General features: G+C 35.6%; 1 protein-coding gene across 2 annotated transcripts in view; it reads right to left on the bottom strand.

Annotated features, from left to right (window-relative positions):
- Window positions 1–8,129: 8,129 nt before the first annotated feature.
- DEG5 (DEGP protease 5) overlaps window positions 8,130–21,723 on the bottom strand; it is a 137,825-nt gene continuing 124,231 nt past the window's right edge. Inside the window, exons 7-8 of one of the 2 annotated variants that reach the window (XM_089796957.1) lie at window positions 17,649–17,723; window positions 8,130–8,413 (exon numbers count right to left, since the gene is read on the bottom strand). In XM_089796957.1, coding sequence (XP_089653083.1) covers window positions 8,307–8,413; window positions 17,649–17,723 — 182 coding nt within the window. In that variant the 3' untranslated portion in view covers window positions 8,130–8,306. The remainder of the gene's footprint in view (window positions 8,414–17,648; window positions 17,724–21,723) is intronic. The other variant, XM_089796958.1, reaches the window with a different exon arrangement.

Raw genomic sequence — 21,723 nt, 5'->3', positions numbered from 1 at the left:
TGAGCTCCATAGACCATGTCGAGCTCCCTAGACCATGCCGAGCTCCATAGACCATGTTGAGCTCCCTAAACCATGCCGAGCTCCCAAGACCATGCCAAGCTCCCAGACCATGCCGAGCTCCCAGTGTATGTCGAGCACCAGTATTCACCAAGCTCCATAACCCTTAACCAAAATACCTCTCAAACATGCAGGATTGCAAGCGAACCCAAAATGCTCCTACATCAAGACAAAATATAACTTAGAATATTGGATGACTTATGGTGGGAACATGTGGAATATCTCAATAAGTTCTCCAAGCCCATTATGAACATGCTTAGGTACACAGACATGGATAGGCCTTGCCTTGGAAAAATCTATGATGGCATAGACAAGATGCTTGAAAAGATCAAGCAAATTGTTAATAAAAAAGAGAAAGATCCTTAAGAGACCTTCAAAAATTTGAAAGCAATTATTGTAGAATGATGGAACAAAATGACCACTCCTCTACACTTGCTTTCCTATGCATTGAGACCCAAATACTAAAGCGCGCAATATATTGATCTACCAAGAAGGCTAATAATGCAGGAACAGCCAAGGGTAGTCAACAATCATGTATGTACAAGCATTGAGCTTGATTTGGTGAAATTATGGTTCATGCGATTAGGGTTATGTTTGAGACATATTGGGCAACCTTGTCATAAGTGTGCATAATGATTGCAGTAATTGTCTTAAAGTTAAAGCCCTTTTGTGGTTGTTGCTAACATGTTCTTGTTTTGCTTGTAGACCTTGGAGATTGTATTCACATGCTTCAATATGAGGGATTTGGCTTATTCACTCTTAGATTTGGATTGTTGGTTGGCACGTCCACCTATGTCTAAGTTCAGGTACTTTTTAATTGTCATATGTGTTAGTTATGATTATAAATTGGGGGCATGTCATAAGTATTTAGTTATTTAATGTATTTAATGTCTTTTGCCAAGCTGACTTGTCGCATGAGGGTTTATTTAATGTAAGGTTGTATTTAATGTAACTTGTGAAGCCTACTTGTGGCTTGGTTTAGTATAAGTAGAGGGTCTTGTGGAGTTTTGAATCATTGATTTCAACATGGAGGAAGCAAAGAATTGCTCAAAGAGCAAAGTTTAGCAAAGCTAGTAGCAAGTGTGGATTTGGGAAACAAGAAGGTTGATCAGTGGCTTGCGAGCACAAGTTTAAATTCTTCTTAAGGTTTTCTACCTGATTTGTGGGCCTGGACTAGCTAGTGATTAGATCTTGCGCGATCTTGCAAAGCTTTTATTGTAATTATTGATGTATTTGACCATAATCTAAAAGGCCTTACGGCCAAGCATGTTGGATGAAAATCTTATGATTTTATTATGTGAATTGGCATTATTTTGGATCTAAATCTTTGTGTTATTGTTATTCTTCCATTATGTGGTTAACTGTTAAGGGCTAGGAGATCTCCTTTGGGGATTTTCTTACCGTACACTACATCAATAGGTATCAAAGCTAGTTGATCTTATGATTCTAGTTGATCTTGTGGATTTGTTGTTTTGGGTTTGCAAAGATCTTGGAAGATGCGTCTGAGAAGATTGGACCCTAGGACAATTGATGATCTATGTAATGTTGTGGATACTAGGATTTTAGAAAAGGTTAGATTAGATTTTAGATTCAAGATGGAGTTAATGAAGAACGATATGGTCGTTCAGATCGTGAGAGCTATAACTGGTGTACCAAGGATTGTAGGTACTACAAATGGTTATGAGGAAGTTGCTAAAGACTTTAAGGTTGCTAGATCTAGTAGTGAAGACATAATTGATCAGAGGGAGGCACCTGTGAAGACATAACTGGTCTGATATGTAGATCTAGAGCTCACTTCAAGTTGAAGCACAAGATGGATGTTTCAAATTTCTCAGGTACTTTGAATCTTGAAGACCTGATTGATTGGATTGGTGAGTCGGAAGACTAATTTGATCTAGAGGATATTAGAGATCCACTCAGAGTGAGGTTGGCACAAACTAAGTTGAAAGCATATGTTTCTTTACGGTGGGAAGAATTGCAAAGAGATAGAGAAGAGGAAAGTGAAATGAAGATCATTGGATGGAGATTGATGGTGACTAAATTGAAGGCTAAGTTCATTCATGTTGATTATGAGCTTAAATTTTTTAAGAGATTGCAAAATCTGAAACAAAAGGATATGTGTGTCAAGGATTATACCAAGGAGTTCTACAAGATGAATATTTCGTCTGCACATTGAGAACTTTGTAAGGAAAAGGTAGCTATATATATCATTGCTTTGAGATTCAATATCCATGATGAGATTGGTATGTTGATTATTGATTCAGTTAAGGATGTTTATCAGTATGCTGAGTGCAGAAGAGAAGTTGAAGAGAAGACATCAAGGTAGTTCTCATGGGAAGGAAAACACTTGGAGAAGGATAAATAGATTGTTAAAGATTAACCAAAACATGTTGAACAATGGAAGAGAACAGACAACATTTAAGGTTACTTGTTTCAGATGTTGTGAAGGACATAGATCTTTTGAATGTTCCTAGAAGGCTGGTGATAGAAGAGTTGATGTGGTGAATGAGAATATGGATTCAGTGAATGAGCCTGAGCAAGAGGGTGGTAATTTGTTGATTCGAAGAGTGTTGCTTGGTAAGAAGATGTTGGGACCTTGTTAGAGGCATAATTTGTTTAGGACTCGTTGCAAACCTAGAGGTATATATTGGAAAGTGATTGTTGATAGTGGTAGTATTGATAACCTAGTTGCTAAGGAGATGGTTCAAAGAATTGTTTTGAAGAAAGTAAGACATCCTTGTCCTTATAAGATCAATTGGTTACAAGATGAGCATGCTTTGAAAGTGAGGGCGCAATGTTTTGTTGATTTTCAGAATGGATGGTATGTTGATCTGTTGTTGTGTGATATTGTGGATATGAGTAGTTGTTGCATATTGCTCGGTAGACCTTGGCAGTATGATCGAAGGGTAGTGCGTGATTGTGTTGCAGGGCACCTAGGTAAGGCTCATAGTAGACCTAGGGTTCTAAAGTTGTTTTGGCTTGTAGTAGTGCTATCCACACCACTAGGGTAATAAAGGGACTAACTTGGTCCTAAGGTGAGGTGTGATAGAATAGGAAGCTCTAATAGGCCTTAGTTGCCCTTAGTTGCAACTAACCCCTTAATAGGTCATAGAAGGTATTTTTATGGTTTTAGTGGCAAGTTATCCAAGTACGAGACTTGAGGTCCTTTTTCTATGTTTTATAACCTTAGATAGGTTTTTTATAAGGTTTGGTGGGCTTAGAATCAAGTTTGCATGGCATATTCAAAAAGTTGCAAAAGTTGCTAAAAAGTTGTCAATGTTGTCATTGACAACATTGATAGCATTTTCTTCCATAGGAGCAACTTCTCATTTTTGGTTTCATAAATGTCTAAAACCATTGGTATTAGTCCTTTGTCAACTATTAAAGGCCAAACTCGACATGTTGATGAGGTTGGTTGAATTGCTAAAGTGTGTGTACGAACTGAAATAGAGATAGGAGTGATAGTTTTTGTTTTATGAAGATCTTGGCATTTTCATGGATTGAAATTAGGAATGTAGTGATTGGAAGTGTTAGAGTGGTTCATCTTTAGATTCTATGTAGAGTTAGATTGCAACTTTGTGGGTTTCTTGTTAGTTGTAAAAATTACCTTGTTCCATGCTTGTTCGCTAGTCTAAATTAGGCAATTAAGCAGGAGGAGGTCATAGATCATCTTCCCACCATGGAACTTGAGTAGGCCTTTTGGATTAGGGAGATGACTCCATGTACATATTGTACAATGAAGGAGGGCCCTAGAATGAAAGGGAGGCATTTCAAGGTGATGCCCTAGGCAAGCCACAGTTGCGTGGCTAGGGATCATAGTAGATTGCAAAGGTGTTAGGAGGGATTGGATGCACAGATAGCTTCAATCAAGCTTGGAGGAAGGTAGTAGCATGAGAATAGAAGTCCCAAACTCAATGGCAAGTATTGGTGAAAGATTTTAGGAGGTGAAAGTTAAGTTCTTGCTAGACATCCTTTAAAAGCTTTAAAAGCTTGTTTTTAGGCACATTTATAGGTTGTATTGTATGGACAGATTAGGGGCTAAAGACCTTAGAAATCTTTTAGGTCTCTAAAAAGGGTGTTTGGATCAAGACTTAGTTCCCATCCTTGTAAGGACTTTTTCAATTTATTCAAGATTTTCATCAATGGTAGGGCTAATTGCTTGCTTTGTTTGGCTATTTGGGAAGCAAATAATGTGTTTTTGGGAACTCGATAAGGGTTCCAATATCCAAAGTGGTTTTCGATCTTGAAAGAGATTCAAATGATCTTCAAAAGACCTATGCCTATTTGAGGTGTGTCTACCAATCAAAAGCAAACAAGATGTGGAATTGGTGCAGAGGAAGCATTGGGATTGGTGCAAGCCTAGGAAGCAATGGATGGAGTTGTAGTTCTTTTCAATTGATGTTCACTATTTGAACGAGGCAAGATCTCATAATGAAGATCCTAACGAGAATAGGGTAGTGAGTAATCCTATTAGGTCAGAAGAAAGAGCTAAAAAGGCCCTAGTGTGAGTTGGATTAGGAGCAAGATTAGTGTTACATCAGATTGTGTCAAGAATGTGTTTACTATTGAGAAGAGTGGCAAGAAGCATTCCCTGATTCCTTTGCGGAATGCAGAACTTGGTAGGAGGAACCCCAGTTTCGATAGAAAAGTTGAGTTGAGGGATTCTCAAAGGGGCAACTATCAATATGATGCACTAAGGAAGGATGTGAACAATCATAGGAGACAGTTGTCTGTTGTTGGGAATGAAGTTTAGAAGTGGAACAACAACAAGAGTGTGCAAGTTGATGTGGTAGAGGAAATGTATGTGAGGAACCAATTCGGGGTTAATGTCCTAAACTTTGATGTTCTTCTAGCTATTAAGAATATATTTTCTTTACACCTGGGGTGTCTAATGTATGAGCATCCTGGGTTAGTCAAGAATCATGTATGCAAGAGCGTTGAGCTTGATTTTGTGGAATCATGGTTTGCACGGTTAGAGTTATGTTTTAGACATATTGGGCAACCTTGTCCTAAGTGCGCATAATGATTAGGGTAATCGTCTTGGAGTTGGAGCATTTTTGGTGGTTGTTGATAACATCTTCTTGTTTCACTGGTAGACCTTGGAGATTGTATTTGTGAACTACAATCTAAAGGATTTGGCTTATGCGCTCTTGGATTTGGATAGTTGGTTGGTACGTGGACCTATGTCTATGTGTGTGTGTGTGTGTGTGTGTGTGTGTGTGTGTGTGTGTGTTTTTATGTGGTCATATGAGTTAGTTATGATTGTAAACTTGGGCTCTGTCCTAAGTATTTAGTTATTTACTGTATTTAATGTTTGTTGCAAAGCCAACTTGTGACTTGAGGGTTTATTTATTATAACATTTTATTTAATGTAACTTGCTAGGCCAACTTGTGGCTTGGTTTAGTATAAGTAGATGGTCTTCTGGAGTCTTGAATCATTTATGTCAGCATGGAGGAAGTAAGGAGTAGCTAAGAGAGAGAAGTTTAGCAAAGCTAGTAGCAAGTGTGGGCTTGGAAAACAAGAAGGTTGTTTGGTGTCTTGTGAGCACAAGTTTAGATTCTTTTTGGGGTTTTCTACTAGATTTGTGGGTCTGGACTAACTAGTGGTTGGATTTTGTGAAATTTTGCAGCACTGTTATTGTAATTTCTGATGTATTTGGTCGTAACCTAGAATGCCTTACAGTTGGGCATGTTGGATGAAAATCTTATGATACTATTATATGAATTTGTATTATTTTGGATCTAAATCTTCGTGGTATTGTTATTCTTCCGTTGTGTGGTTAATTGTTGGGGCCTAAGACATCTCCTTTAGGGAGTTTTGTGCCTTGCACTACATTAGCTACCACCCTATAGGGATTTAGAAGTGGCTAATGGATACAAGGCAACATTTGAAAGACTTTTCATGGTGATGATATGCAAGATTTGACAAGAGATGAGTTCATATAGTTTGTGGATGCAAAATGCCTAACTCTCTTCAACATTGCTTTAGGAAGGATGCTCACAATTCATGGTAGCTCATTGCCAAAGATTTTGAATGGTGTAGCCCCTTGCAGTCGAACTTATATCACAAGTAAGTCGTATTTTTTAAATATTACTATTAAAATATTGTTTTCATAAATTGCTAAAATTATAAGAATGAAGATTAATAATTTTATTTTAATTGTTTACTTTGTCATGTTTTCATAGGTTGCTAGTTCATCTGTATTGGGAAGAAATTGGAGCACATATTCTTTCATCTACTTTGTGAAGCACAATAGGTTGCAATCAAATAGAGCAAAGAACATGGTATTTGTGCATTACAACTTGCATCTTGTCTCACATAAGAGTAAAGAATACAAAGAAGGGGAGACAAAGAGGTGGGATGTAAATGCAGAGCTCTATTGCTAAGTCAACTAATTGTGAAGAAGAAGAAGATGATGATGATGAATATTAATAAATTTTTAATCCATTAGTTGAACTTAAAACAATGACACTTGAACTTGTTATTATGATTTAATTTTAATGTTTTTAATCTTTGATGTTGAACTTTAAATATATGATGGTATGGTCACAATTCATGATACTATGATTACAAGTTTAGAAGTTTATGAGGTTTTTGTTGTTTAAATCATATGATTTTATGATACTATGTGACATTCTAATTTTAAATCATACTTATTGGTTTCATATCTCTCTCTCTCTCTCTCTCTCTCTCTCTCTCTCTCTCTCTCTCTGTATATATATATATATATATATATATATATATATATATATATAGGTTTTACATGTATTTGTACAAATGAACTGGCACAAAGTCAAACCCCATCCCAAAATTTTGCCCCACCGGAAAACTGGATCTTCTAACCGAACTGAGAAACAAACTCAAACTAGTAACTTAGGTTTTATTCAAAGCAATCCTGAAGATACATCTTTCTTTCTTTATTATTCCTTGGCCGTCATACGTGCTTTGGTACCATGTTAATTTTGATGCTCATTTAACTTTGAGCAATGATAAAAATCATTGTTGCCCTCCCAACCATAGACAATAAATGATTATTGCCTCCCCTGAGCACTCCTCTTCTACATAATAAAGATTATTCGACCTTCTATAGGATTGTGTAATCGATTGCCAAGAGAGGAAGATGTCCTTTATACTTATCGGTGGTGCCCCTTCACCAAGGGTCTACCAATCTTCCAAGTTGGCCCCATTTAATTATATAAATGTCTCATATAATTCATTCATATTATTTATATTAATACCTATTTCATATAATTAATATATCATTATATATCATGTAATTCATTACTATATAATTATATTTATGAATTGGCACATATAAGTGTCTAAGGCTGATAGTCTGTTAAGACATTTATGTTATCTGTGACAAATCCAACCATGGCTACAATCAACATTAACATGATGTAGGTGGCTGACAGAGACAGTTGTCCAAACTGATCAGCAATCCACAACTTAATCTGGTAGCACTTGGAAGGGGAATTCACATTCAATCAGAATAGAAGTTTTCCCTCCACTCTCTTTCCCTCACATTCATATGATGCTGATTTGATTGAAGATACAATAGATAAAACCGTATTCTCTAGAATGCCTCTGAGATTGAAAAAGATTGTGATTAGTAATTCATTCATTCCCTCATATTACGCAATTGATGAATGTAATTTAATCTTTAGTTTAAGAGAAGTTGCGCAATTTAATCTTCAGTTTTGTTTGCAGACCAGTGGAGTGGTGAGATTGATATGAAGTTGGTTGAGGATAACATGGCAGAAGTCGTGACTTTTCCTGTATCCTCCCTCTTTCTCTTAACTGCACTTCAGAAAACATGGGGGAAAAGCTTTGTTTTGGTTGCTGTGATGATGTGGTTGGAGAATATCTTTCAGCTTGTTTACTTGCCATGTCCTCCATAGTGTTAGGTTTAAATGACACTTAACTGGTTATGAGTACTTATTGGCGTGGAAGGGAGACTTGTGTTAAGTTCCACCAATGTTTTTAAACTGATTTTTTCCACATGTCCGAGTGTTGGATATTGGACATCATATGCTCTCAATTACTATTCACTAGTAGTTAAAAGAAAGAATTATAACAGTTTTAACAAAATCTGATATTGTAAAATAGAATCAAATCGAGGGAAATGACAAATTCAAAGCATTGTAAACATCACATTTTCGAACTCAGGTCAGCTTCATTTTCAAGTTAAAATGCATTTAGAGCCAATAAATTAAGAAGTGTAAAAACATTCACATGAATAGAGAAATCAATATCTATTAGTGCCTAGACCACCATAAACAATAAGGGAAGGCACATTTTGCCGCACCATGTCAACTGGTATAGCAAAGTTTACTCCAGAAGATATTCCCGATCCTGTAATCAGCATAACTTTATTAATAACAAGTAAATGAAACCTCTCTTTTATAAACGTGAGCTTTAATGAACATCATAAAAGAAAAGAACCTTTTTACTAAGTGTTTCTAGCTGATTATATCTTACATAATATTAGGCTATGACAGCTCTAGGGAACTGAGAATTACTTAGACGCTTCTTGAAACAATTATATAGAAAAGTTAGTGTCCAATGTTCCCACAATCTCTCTACTGTATCAAAATTGGAAACTGTATACTAGACAAGATCCTAAATTAAAAACTGTAAAACTAAAAATTATGTAGCATCAAATTGCTTTTTGGAAATGGAGGAGAAACAGGGGGATGCCGAGAAGTACCTCCAAAACCCTAGGGACAGTATTTGAATGATTAAAATATAGCACAGGACAATGAATGGGAGTAATAAAGTGGTCAGCTTGCATCCTTGTTGTACATAGTTTTTTCATTAAAACTTCTTAATAGATTACATGAAATCAATTAAAGGAAAACTGAAATGTTTGTGAAATCCTGTACTTTTTGTTTTAATGTCATATTTTAGCAACCATATGAGATGGAATTGATTGAAATTTGAATTCATTGTAAAAAATTAAGCATATTCAAAAAGAGGAGTCAGAAGAAAACTACAGAAAACTGGAAACTGCTAGGAAAAATAATATAATCAAAACTCATAGCAACTTTATGTGTCATATCACAAGCATACTGTCAGACTAGATGGGGCATACAAGGTTTGGTGTTTTATTCTTCAATAGGAAATTTGTTAAAGTATCAGACTGTAAGTAAATACTTTTGAATCAGTTTCAATATAATATTAAATAATATTGAAATGTTATTACTGAATGCAGAGAGAATGATATAATACTGAATTCGCTGAATATCACTGAAAACTTATATTATTTCTGTGTTGTTTTATCCAGCAAAATTCAATGTTATATAAATATAAAGAAGGGCAGACAGTGAGTCATGACCAATAGGCGTGACTCATGCTGGAGTCACGTCTATCGGGCATGACTCAAAGTCACCCCCGATATATGATTATGACCGAACATTAACATTAACCTGTCGTTTTGCATTCTATTATGCCATCGATTAGTTAAGTCGGCAAGTGTATTGATTCCACTATATATTAAATATGTTTATAATTAAATCAGCATATATATATATATATTATGATTCCATTTAATATCTAAACATATGTAACAATAATAACATAAATAATTATAGATACATTAAATTTATGTTTTTACTAATCTATACATTAACACTCCCTCTTAGATTAGTAAGAAGAAAATACACAGAAGAAGTCTTTGATCAGAAGACTTCTTAATATCAAATATGGTTGATTCATCAATGAGATGATATCATCAACTTATATTTGACATCATATGAGAGTTGGTCTATCAGAATATCTATAATAAGATTATTCACCAAGCTCTCGAGAGTAATGGCCTATCAGAATATCAGGGCAAGATATACACCAAGTACTGAAAATATATCTATACAAGCAACTTGTAGATAATCAAATTAATGATATCAACTGCCTAGTTGTTGATTTATAAGATAAAGCCTTTACATGAAACAATTTCGCATAATTGAATCATGCTACAAGTTATTGTAAGGACGTCACTTTACAACAACTTCTCCTGATACAAGTGAAATCATTTTGAAGTCATCACTTAATGATTACACAGGTTATAAATTTATAATATATGAAATGTACAATAATCAATTTCTCTAAGACATTTCCTCAGATTTTACAATCATACCAAGTTCTTTACGAAAATGCTCCACTTTTGTTTTAGCATGTGGTATGGTAAGAGTGTCTGCAACTTGATCCTCTATACTAATATATTCCAACTTGATTACATCCTTCTCAACCATGTCTCGAACATAGTGGTATGGTATCTCAATATGTTTTGATCTATTATGAAACACTAGATTAAGAGATAGCTTGATACAACTCTGGTTATCACAATAAATAGCAGTAGGTGGAAGTGGCTTCCCATATAATCCAAATAGAAGTTTCCTCAACCATACAGCTTCTCTTGCTCCCACAGATGCAGCTATGTACTCGGCTTCTATAGAACTCTGTGCTCCTGAAGACTGCTTCGAACTAAACTAGGATATCATTGCTGAACTCAAGGTAAAACAACATCCTAGAGTGCTCTTACAATTCTCTAAATTTCCTACCCAATCAGAATCTATATATCCTCTTAGATTTAGTTCAGTTTTAGTGTATTTGAGACCATATCCAATTGTACCACTGAGATATCTGAGAATGTGTTTTGCTGCTACTAAATGAGTTTGTTTAGGTTTGCACATGAATTGATCGAGAACGTTTACAACATAACAGATGTCAGGTCTTGTGTTTACCAAATACATTAAAGAACCAATTATCTGTCGATATAGAGTAGGATCAACACTTTCAGAATCTTCAGTTGCTTCTTTTAGTTTCTGGAGGTTTGTTTCCATAGGAGTTTTCATTGCCTTGCAGTCCAACATGCCAAATCTGTTGAGAAGATCTAGAGTATACTTCCCTTGATTTAAGAAGATTCCTTTAGAATGCTGCCATACTTCTAGTCCCAAGAATTAGTGTAGTATTCCTAGATCTTTCATTTCAAATTCAGATATGAGATCTTGTTTACATTTTTCAATTAGATGATCTTCTCCTATAATCAAAAGATCACCAACATATAGAACCATGATTAACATATCCCCCTGTATTACCTTGTAATATAGATTTGGATCTACAATGTTTTTAGAGAAATCAAGTTTAGTTAGATGCTGATCTATCCATTCATACCAAGCTCGGGGAGCTTGTTTCAATCCATATAATGCCTTTTTTAATTTGCATACATGAGTTTCTTTATTGTGTACTTCAAATCATTCTAGTTGTTCAAGATAAACTTCCTCTTCTATAACACCATTCAAAAATGTAGTCTTTACATCCATTTGATGAATTTTCCATCACTTGGATGCAGCAATGGCTAAAACAGTTTTGACTGAGGTATATCTGGCTACTAGAGCAAAAGTTTCCTCATAGTCTATTCTTTCCTTTTGGGAAAATCCTCTTGCTACAAACCTTGCTTTGTACTTGTCAATACTTCCATCTATAGTATGTTTAATTTTAAATAGCCATTTTGAGGAGACAACTGATTTATTTTTGGGTCTAGGAACAACATCCCAAACATCATTTTTAAGTATGGAGTTATATTCTTCTGTCATGGCATCTTTCCAATGTTGATGTTTTATAGCTTCTTTTACATCAGATGGTTTAGATTTGGAGATTTCACTCATTAATGCAATGTAACTTGAGTATATGTTAGGATGTTTTCTTTCCCTAATGAAAGCTGAGGGAATGGAATTGTTTTCTTCAATTAGCTTTCTGGCCCATGGTGGTCTTTTCTTTTCCTCGGAGGTGTGAGTAATGTCCATGGGTTCAATTGATTTATCTTCCTCCATAGAGACTCCCTCTCATTATCAAATTTTGTTCTAGGGTTTCTTCTGAATTTAATTCATTTTCTTCTTTAGATCTTTTGTAGGCCAAATCTTCATCAAATATTACATCTCGACTTAGTTCAATATTTCTTTGTCCAGGGATATAGATACGATAAGATTCGGAAGTTTCACTATAACCCACAAAGATTCCTTTCTTTCTTGAGGGCTCTAGTTTGGTTCTCTTCTCTTTGGGAATATGTACATAGGCAAGGCAACCAAAAAATTTCAGAAATTTAAGATCAGGTTTCTTCCCAGTAAATATCTCTTCAGGGGTCTTGAATTCAAGATAAGAGTGAGGACACCTATTTTGAAGGAAAACAGCAGTATTTGAAGCTTCAACCCAAAGAAAAGTTTCAAGATTTTGATCATGAAGCATTGCTTTAGCAGAATGAACTATGGATCTATTCTTTCTCTCAGCTACTCCATTCTACTGGGAATTATAAGGAACAGAACACTCCCTCTTGATCCCTAGAATTTTACAATAATTTATAAAAATATCAGAAATGTACTCTTTACCATTGTCTGTTCTTACTACTTTTATTCTCTTTCCAGAAAGGTTTTCTACAAGGGCTTTAAACTCTTTAAATTTAGTTAGGATTTCTTCAGATTCTTTACTTTTAAGAAAATAGATCCAGGTCTTCCTAGAGAAATCATCCACAAATATGATATAATATAGGGAACCTCCTAGAGAGGGAACTGACATATGACCACATAAGTCTGAATGAATAAGTTCTAGAACATTTTTGGATTTAGTTTGACTATTTTGGAATGTAGTTTTAATATTCTTCCCTAGAGCACAACCTTTACATGTTCCTTCATGGTAAGGATTAAGTTTAGGTATACCTGTTACCATTTTTCCTATGGAAGGTAATCCTCAAAAATGAAAATGACCTAGTCTCCTATGCCAGATTTTATTTTCTTTGAAAGAATCATGAATTAGAGCTGAATGAGAGAGAGAGTTAATCCGATAAAGACATCCATGTCTAGAGCCAATTTTGTATGCATTTTTTATGTTAGAATTCTTAGGCCAAGCTAAGACCTTTTCTTCCATTAATGTAATTCTGAGTCTTTCATCTTCAAGAGCAGAGATAGAAAGCAAGTTTCTTTTTATGCCAAGTACATATAGTACCTTAGTAAGTTCAATTGTTTTCCCTAATTTTAGATGAATAGTACATGTTCCTATTCCCATTACGGGGTAGCTTGTATCATCTCCAATGGTTACTTCATCAACATAGTCTTCTTGTAGAGAGTCTAACTATCCTTTAAAACCTATGATATGTCGAGAGGCTCCAATATTCAAGTACTTGATCTGGGTGATGCTTCACTAGAGAGTGCTGAATAGAAAGCATTGTGTTCAGAATTTCCATTAAAGTTTTGAGTGGTTGCAAAAGAAACTTGTGGCTTAATTCTATCAGGACATCTAGATGCTGGATGTCCAAATTTATCACACCTATAACATTGCATTTTGGAGAAATCAGTGTGCTTTTTCCTTCCTTTGAATTTTCTTTTCTTTTTATTTACTTGAGTGGAGAGAACTTGTAACTCTTCTTTTGAGGAGGAAACATTTTGACCTCGAGCTACTTGCATACACTCTTCTTATATACAATCAGCTTTAAGTCATTCAAATTTAGGTAATTTTGACCGAGAGCATACCCCTTGTCTGAAGGTATCCCATGATGATGGAAGACCTTTTAGAGCCATTATTGTTAACTCCTTTCCATCACAGATGTGTCCTATGGAAGAAAGTTGATTTCGAAGATCGGTTATTCTCATTAAGAAAGAGGAAATTTTCTCTCCTTTATTCATTTTAATATTCGAGATTCTATCCTTTAATGTGATTATGCGAACAGCATTATTTATCTCAAACATATTTCCAAGAGCATTGTACATCTCATGTGCAGTGTGCAGTTGTAAAATTATAGGTAGAAGATGAGTTTTAACACTGTCCACAATAAGTTTCATAGCTTTATTGTTGTCACTCTCCCATTTTTCCAGTTCATTAATTCCTTTAGGTGGTGGATCAAAATTTTCAATAAACTTATTTAGACCATGTTCTTTCAGTATAAGCTTCAATCGTAATTTCCAGCCTACAAAATCTGAATCAACTTCTAATCTGTCTTCCAGCCTCATACCGTTCACCATTTTTATTTTATGTTAAAATATTTAAAAATATTTAAATATAAAAATCTGATTTCAGTCTGATATCAAGATCACTTCTTTAAACTTGCTCTGATACCATGTTAAAGTATCAAACTGTAAGTAAATACTTTTGAATCAGTTTCAATATAATATTAAATAATATTGAAATGTTATTACTGAATGCAGAGAGAATGATATAATACTGAATTTGCTGAATATCACTAAAGACTTATATTATTTCTATGTTCGTTGTTTTATCCAGCAAAGTTCAATGTTATATAAATATAAAGGAGGGTAGACAGTGAGTCTAGACCGATAGGCGTGACTCATGCTGGAGTCACGTCTATCGAGCGTGACTCAAAGTCACCCCCAATATATGATTATGACCGAACATTAACATTAACCTGTCATTTTGCAATTCCATTTTTATATATATATGATTCCATTTAATATTTGAACATATGTAACAATAATAACATAAATAATTATAAATACACTAAATTTATGTTTTTACTAATCTATACATTAACAAAATTATTTCCAATTTCCTATTTAAATCAAGAAAGGAAGGAAAAAGGTATATATCAATGACCATGAGAAACCAAAGCGGTTCAATTGGATTCAAAAGTATATCTAGTTACATCAAAGATATATTAGGATAAAGTAAACTTTTGAACCTGAAAATTTTAGATAGAGAGCTCAAGAACCATCCTTATGGAAGGATATCTTAAATATTGTTTTTTCAAGGGAGTTGATAGCAATCACCTTACCATGTGATCAAGAAATTTGAACACATGCTTGATCTCTGTGTTCCCTACAAAAGAAACTCACCACTAGGAGAGGCATGAAAACGCTATTGAGGTTTTATACATATTTTACATTGAATTTTTACTGTCTGGATCTCAATGGTCATTGCCTCATATAGATATCATTCTTTACAACACCCTTTTCCTTGTGATTATTACCAATGTACACAAGTGAAAGTTCATAGAAGAAATGATTATTCATGCAAATGGTCAATATTGTGATTATATTTAGTAAAATATTAAGTGTGAAATATCCATAAAAACAAAAATATATTACTAATATTACCCTGCAGAAGCTTCAATTACTTATAAAATTTGTGTTTGAGAGTATTCAACATTGAGTATCAGTTTTCTCTCCATTAGTAAGAGGAACTTGTATCAATTGTAGGTCTCCTTGTGATTATTAATGATGAACATGGATAAAAATTCATTAAAGAAATAACTTATGAACAGAAGAAGAGCAGGGAGTTGCAAGAGGCTGCAAGCAAGGAAGAGAGCAACGAAGATGTGGATCGAGATGGGCACTTGCTTTAAAGGACGAATCGACTATTATGGGATGAGGAGGGATTTTGAAAGCCTTTGGGACTTTTGAGTGGAAGCTTAGAGCAATTGTCGAAGAGCAAGGTGTATATCTTCTTTATTATGAAGCTCTATGATACTTTCCAGTGACATCTAATACACAAGAGGCTTTTTGGAACCTTCAATGGGAGGTCTTCACGAGGAATTACTCCTTTCCTTTTCTGTGACTAGTCCTATTGCCTTATGCAAGTTTTTCTTCTTATGGTAGGGTCCACTCATGAAATGTCTAAGAATGTTTGTATCTAACCTACCAATCTGGTTGTGGCTAAGGCATGAATTTCTAGTGGACAAGAAGGTATTGAGGTGTGATTCAGTGAGGAAAGGACCTCTTTGATGCAATCTGCTGCCATATCTGACATCAATGACTCTGCAAGGTTTATCTGACCATCATTTTTTCCTATTTTATAAGATAAAGAAGCTATTCTACTCATGACTCTTAACCAAGATGTGAATGTTGTGCAGGGTTGTGTGGAAAATATGGTTCTCAATATCCCTAATTACCTAGTTAATGAGACCCTAACAAATTGAAGAACTCCCTATTTGGAATGTTTTTAAGTGCTTGACCCAATATTGACGATTTCAAAGCTTGGGCTCAAAGAGGAAGACTTGTAGCCTAATTGTTATCTTGGCCATGCTTTTAGGTTTCTTCTTGTTTTCCTTTTCATTTCCAAACAATTGTGATTGAATTCTCTTAGGTAAGTGCAGTTCCTTGGTCATGCAGTGTTATGCGTCAAATGATGGTTTCTACTCAAGGATGGAATTCTTTTAAATAAGTAAATGTTTGGGTAAGGCTTCTAGGATTGCCTTTGAAATACTGGGATAAGCGTTTGTGGGCATTGCTAGCCTAATTGAGAAATTCAACTCTGTTGATTCATCATTGAATCATTCAATGACAAAATCAAGCAAGTGCTTTTTGTTTGCAAGATTCTGTGTCAATGTGGACATTAAAAAGAAGCTTCTATATTCAATCACTTTACCTTTGAAATTGGGTACATGGTTGCAACAAAATACTTATGAAGACTTCTTGATGATGTGTCCTCACAACCTCAATCTAATGTTGGCCAAGTTCATGATATGTTGTGTCAAGGAGGTTTGAGCTCTTTTAGATGGTATTGGTCACTTGTCTTCAAGAGGAATGCTTCAACACAAAGCAAGTGGTCGGGTAGAGGCTTCTAAGGAGTCGAACTTGGGCTGTCCTAGTTTGGAAAGGATGCTAGCAACTAAGGAAATATTCTCTTATTTCTTATTGCCCCCTTCTGATTTGTGCTTGTCTTCAAATCTTGTGAGTTCTGCCAAGTGAGTTTCTTTTGTAAATGAGGTTATGGAAAGGGATGTTTTATTTATGGATGAAAATAAATTTTTACTTCTTGCTACAGTGAGTTGATCATTATTCCATTTTTTTGAGTTGCCTTAATTAGCTTTACCTTATGGAATGATGTTTCATGTTAGGCTCACATCATTTTTGTTAGTTTCTTTCTGTTCTTATTATTCTAGCAATTATGTTCAGTGCTTCTTTTGTGATGTAAGAGGGCTTGGACTCTGTAAAAACCCAATTTTATGGATAGTAATGACAAAACATCGTTATCATATTGTGAGCATTAAAATATTCCAGGTAGTAAAATGACCATAAAAATAAAAATATCAACCTAATAATATACCACAAGTTTCTACTAATTCACATTTTTCAATCTTTAGCTGTTATTAATACAACTGAAAATTTAAGGTTGGAATAATTCTCTCCTAATACAAGGGTTTTGGCAATGTGAACATTTAATTAGCTCTTAGTTATTTTCCATTGTGTTACCACAAAACAGAATTCAATACTCCAGATATTTAAATAAGAAATTCAAAAATTCCAAAGCCAGTCCAGACACTAGACAATTGGCAGCGTTATTTCAATAACTTAGCATGAATAAAATGAAAAGCTTTTTACATAGAAAATGTTACATATCCATTACCTATAGCATTAACTTATTCAAAGTTGTGCCTTCAAAGCATGGAGAAAATGATCAAGATAGTTAAGTGACTATAAAACATGAATGCTCAACCTTAACTGGATAATAAATTCTAGTTTTTTCAGAATATAATAACTTGCATTGTTTTGAATAGAAAATCAAACATCTACATATGACTCATGTTGCAACCATCATGAAGAAAGATAAATAGGAAACTAATTTTGACTGTGAGTGTAAAGATAACCTTTGCGAGTGAAGGTTGCAGTGTTCACACCAATGACATGCCCAAACGAATCAATTAGAGGACCCCCTGAATTTCCTGTTGAACCAAGATATATTTCTCGACTTAAAGGAAAAAAGGAAAATCTCAACATACTACTCAGAAATAGCTTAATATCAATCCCACTTTCATTTGCAATCGTTTTTTATGAAAGTACACCCTTTGCCATATATTCCAAAAGGACGGATGATTTCTAACCTAAGTTTATACATCAATTCAAAAATGAAGCAATTCTGGACTCCAATTTTGAGTTCATTTCTAGCAACTCTATCTGTGAAATTTTATATTTGTATATATAATAATGATATAGTGTTAAGTGCCAGTTGGAAAAAAATTATCTACAAATTTAAAGAGTTCTGTTTAGACTCAAATGTCAAGATTATTTATAACAGTTTTATCATCAAAATGATACATAAAGAGAGACACAAAGAAGTAAATTCATTGCCACAAATTCCAAAACTAAGTAACTGGTTTGGGTATGTAAAAGAAACTGGTATAGCAGATTGTTTTCCCTTGGGTACGTGTACATTTACACATGTGCATGCACCCCCACACACTCTAAATCATACAGTTTGTCAAATTTCAGTCATTATATTCAAAATTCGTTGTTAGTAAACCGGACGAATACTCCTAAATTCATACTGTTAGTAGGCATAGCTTTTTAATGAAATTTACTAAAAAAGAATAAGAGTTATTCTCAGGCTGATGTTCTGCAAGCGAGTCGTATGTAGATTGGGTTGTAACAAGGCAAGGATGGAATCAACAGATATAGGATCTAAGGCTATCATATTGCGTAAATTATGAACCAAGTGTAGGAGAGACTGAGATATAAATGTTGTAGAACAAAATCTAGCCACTAATAGAATCTATTGGCATAATGGATACTTGATCTTTTTCATGCTCCACACAACCATCACTAGAGAGAGGAGACATGCAAGAAAGCAGTCTTGTTGTGGATTTCTGAAGTCCTTATCATACTTGATCCAAATGATTCTTTAATACAAAAAAGCAAGGATAACTGGAACTAGTCTATTCATGACCCACCCTCCTCGGTGTGAATCAGTGAACAATACATAGTGCATTCACACATTAACACGCTGGAGGTAAGATAAAATAAGATAAGATAAATTTATTAATGTCCAATAAGAGAGCACAAAGAGGATCTAAGCGGTTGCCAGAACACAACAAGATAAACTAACCAACAATGGGAACACCAAAAGGTGCTCAGAAAAAGGAAAACAAAGTACAACAAGAGATGGAAGCAGTAGCCATCCACAAGCTAGCTGCTGCCCACCGCAGAGAGGAAATCCAAAACCGAAGGATATAGCCCAGGACGAGAGGAAGTCCTATGTCATTTTTGAGAGCCACTAGAAATGGAGAGTTGTTGCCGCGTGTAATTCCTTCGAGGCCTCACGGACTTGATGTGTCCAAAGATAGGAAGATCAAGTGACCTCTTGGTACCTTGAGCCAGAGAGACCAACAAGGAGGTGTGAGATGATTCATGGTTTGCCTCGAGGGATACTGAATCTGTAAAGCGTGGTCTCGAAGCCTTTGTAGTCTCCTGAATATAAAGAGAAAGACATTGTTGATTAATGTACTTGGATAAGGATGAGAGAGACTAGAACCCTATGAATAGATAGCAAAACCTCCCTCTAATCTCATAGTAATGGGGCAATGGAAACGCAAGTGTGTCCCCACCTTAGCCTCCCCCATGTCACAAAGCCAATAGCTCCCATCCTCCCTATCAATATGGTGATTTGTCTGACTACAGAGTCAATGATAACCCACCCTGAAAGAGCCTAAGGAGATGTGGAGTGTGTGTCCAACGCCAAGAGAGGTATGAAGGACACAATGACCCCATTTTGTATATCAACTAACTGCTCTACATAGAAGTTCATCCTTGGCTACAACCCCGATGCACCCCTCCCTATAGTTGGTTGACCCATGTGGTAAAAATATAGTACTTGTAGATATCCATCCTAACATGCCTATTCGACTCCTATCGGGAACGAAGGAAATGAAAAGCGGCATCCAAAAAATACTGGAAAGGAGGGAAGTAATCGACCTCGACCCCCACTGACCTTAGACGAGCATGGGCCTATGCATACCAATAGCAGGCCCGACCAGTGGAGTCAGTCCCCACAATTGCCTCTAAGGAGCAATAAGTCAACTAAGAATATCTATGATTCCCCTTGGCTAAATCTGCAAAGCACAAGACGATGGATGTAAGGCGTAATAAAACTATACTATAATTAAAGATAGTAATGGGTTTGGGTAGTTAGGTAGTGAGAGGATGTGTTGATTGGTCTCCCTAACAAATCGAGCACTATTTAAGAATATTGGAACATGAATGATGTACTACTTATTTTTGGTAATCAATAAAGAATACTACTTTTCCTCACCAATATTTGGTATGTTTATCATTGGTAATAATTTCTTATGTTGATGCTAGGAAGGTTGAATTCATGCTTTAAAATATACTTACGATAACCATTCTACGTTTTGGCATCGTTGCCTAAGTCCGAGCTTGGAGTTCATATGATAAACGGGATGGAGTCATGGGCAGACCATTCCTACCACAAGTACAAGTCACAAACAGTAACAGGGAAGAGGAAGAAATAACAAGGAAAGATCAAGTGGCACGAGATCTGGTGGTAGCTTGGGAAGTTTTTGTTGACCAATACATGCAAAGGGAAGACTAAGAGAGAGTGATTCTAGAGAGCACGATATGGGATAAACTTTCGGTTCCACTAGCAGTGTACGAACTCCTTGGACAAATACCTTGGTTACTAGCAAGACAATTGGTACAAGTGGAGGAAGAAAGAACTGAAGTAAAAAGGGAGCAGAGAAGGCAGCAAGTACTCTAATAAATTGCAGAAAGCAAACATGAATTCCAGGAGTGGGAAAATCAAAGGAGGACAACAAGGCAATAAAATAGTTCATGGCCCTAATTCCAAAAACATTCTTGAGGCCAGTATCAAAAGAAGAAACAGATGGGGAAATTGTCCTACGACGGATCCTATGTACTAGGGAGCAAGAAGAAAGGTGTCGCTGTCACACAAGGGCTATTAATCAAACTCAAGTGCTAAACCAAACAATAGAAAATTTGATTGAAAATACTATAAGTGGAATAGCTAATTTCGCAATCTCAGAAGAACCAAGAAGGAAGGAGGGGTGGACTGACCTAGAAACCCTAGCAAAAGGAAAGCATCGTCCTATCCAAGAACAAAGTTCTAGTCCAACAGAGGGAGAGCTATAGGGAGAAGGAGAAGTAAATGGGCCAAGTACTCAAGAGGTAATCCTATCAAGAGGGAACACTATCTCGGTAGGAACTAGCACTCAAGGAGTAATCCCGTCAGAAGGGAACACTATTCCATTGGGAGGGAACACCTAAGGGAAGAGTGGGAGAACCAGGATGGCCATAGACAAGAGAAAACTTCCTAAATTCACTAGAGAAGGATTTGAGGATCCAGCACGACATTGTAAAATGTGCATGACCATGTGGCAGGATAATGGAGAGAACGATGCAGACGAGTGGTTAAAGGCGTTTCCGGCCACCCTAAGGGGCATCGTCATTTACTAGTATAAAGATTTGGAGACCGACAAGAAAGCTACATGGGAGGATCTTCACATAGCCTTTGAAGAAGAATTTAGACTCTTAAGAGACAATGACAAGATAGTAACAGAAATATACAATACAAGGCAAGGATAGAATGAATCTGTAAGAGCCTATAGTAGGAGGATGAAAGAATTGATTGGGAAACAGAAAATAAACCAGAAGGGTTAGAGAAAAGATGGTTTATTAAGGGACTAACGTCGTCCCTACGTAGGAAAATGAAAGTAGTACTATTATCATCTTTTGCGGATGCCTCCACTCGTGCTATGGATATAGAAAGCAAAAGCAAAACTTCAAAAGGAAGGAGGCATGGAAGCAAAGGTGAGAGTTCCGAAAAGAGTGTGGATGAGTCTAAAACAATCCAAGTATTAAGAAAAGATATAAGGAGGAGGATGAAATAAATAGCGACCAACAAGGAAGAAC

The sequence above is a fragment of the Cupressus sempervirens genome, chromosome 8 (assembly GCF_028749045.1).
Source record: "Cupressus sempervirens isolate cs-2001-9-10 chromosome 8, ASM2874904v1, whole genome shotgun sequence".
In the NCBI taxonomy this organism is placed as follows: Eukaryota; Viridiplantae; Streptophyta; class Pinopsida; order Cupressales; family Cupressaceae; genus Cupressus; species Cupressus sempervirens.
Note: the sequence above shows the minus strand (reverse complement) of the source record. Positions and strands in the feature narration are given on the sequence as shown.